This window comes from Wasmannia auropunctata, unplaced genomic scaffold, assembly GCF_000956235.1.
Source record: "Wasmannia auropunctata unplaced genomic scaffold, wasmannia.A_1.0 LD336067.1, whole genome shotgun sequence".
NCBI classification, from domain to species: Eukaryota; Metazoa; Arthropoda; class Insecta; order Hymenoptera; family Formicidae; genus Wasmannia; species Wasmannia auropunctata.
In genome coordinates, this window is record NW_012026823.1 from 495,509 (window position 1) to 496,746 (window position 1,238).

At 28.4% G+C, this 1,238-nt stretch overlaps 1 protein-coding gene across 1 annotated transcript in view; it reads left to right on the forward strand.

Moving 5' to 3' along the window:
- Positions 1-574, forward strand: part of LOC105450244 — a 17,332-nt gene extending 16,758 nt beyond the window's left edge. The window contains exon 9 of the mRNA XM_011689995.1: positions 115-574. Within this exon, the coding sequence (XP_011688297.1) occupies positions 115-491 (377 nt within the window). The 3' untranslated portion in view covers positions 492-574. The remainder of the gene's footprint in view (positions 1-114) is intronic.
- The last annotated feature ends 664 nt before the right edge of the window (positions 575-1,238 follow it).

Consider the following 1,238-nt stretch of genomic DNA (forward strand, 5'->3'; position numbering starts at 1 on the left):
TATCGCATGTGTTTTATATGTTATGTATGTCGTGTACGACTTTCGGTCTCGTCGTTATAGCGAACTTATTAATCAGACAATTTCGCTCAAATTAAGAAAATAAATTCTTTACAGGTCTTCAGTTAGCCATCGGTTTAAGTGTGGATTATGCCGCACACATCGCACATGCTTTCCTCAATGCCGAGTCGCGAGAGGATGACGACAATGCTCGCAGGACTCGAGCACTGATTGCTGTCAGGCATATCGGCGCAGCAGTTATACATGGTGCGAGTACAACTTTTATCGGCATTTTGATGACGTCCTACTCGAAATCCTTCGTATTCATCTCCTTTTTCCGAATATTCATCATGGTAATTTTGTTTGGACTCTGGAATGGATTAATCTTATTGCCAGTCGTGTTGAGCAGTATCGGGCCACAAAGTTTACGTGTAACACAACAACCACAAGAAATGTCCGAGAAGTTCATTGCTGCAACTGATGATAAAAATTGAAACGGAAATATAGTCTACAGTTTGTTCAGAAAATTTATCTTTTTCATTTATTTTGTAATTCAATAAATATACTTACAAAATTATTACATAATTCATACTAATTAATCGCATATTTATATAAAAATGATATAAAATAATCGATTAATGTAAAGAAAACTCACAGTTTAAAAAAAAAATACAATTTTCATATATCTGTTTTGCAAAGCAACTGTGTGTTTTTTTTACACTAATATATTCATCTTATTATTCTATGTAAAAAAGTATTAAGGAACAGTTGTCAGGGAATTAATAGTTCATGAGATATTTTATATTCTACGTTAAAATATGGCATGATAAAGTATTAAATATCTCGTGAAATATTGATTTTTCGATAATTTTACCTTAACACTTTTATATGTAGAATAAAGAGGAATCATATTATTTACAAAGAAAATTATATCAAATCATTTAAAAAAAGTGGAATAACCTTTATGTGACTTTGAAAAATCGATTTTTTGAAAAATTGATTTTATTATTCTTTGTCTCTTTTCGTATCTTATGACTTTTGTTTAAAAAATTTTTTTGTACTTGCGTATTTTTCTGAGATATTCTGAAGAAATTAAAATGGGACATCCTGTATATACATTATACAATAAAGATATATATAGGTATATATATATATTATATATTAAAAAATAAAAACAATCAAATTATAAGGTAATAATAATAACAAAAATGATATAAATTTATTATCAATTATCATCAATC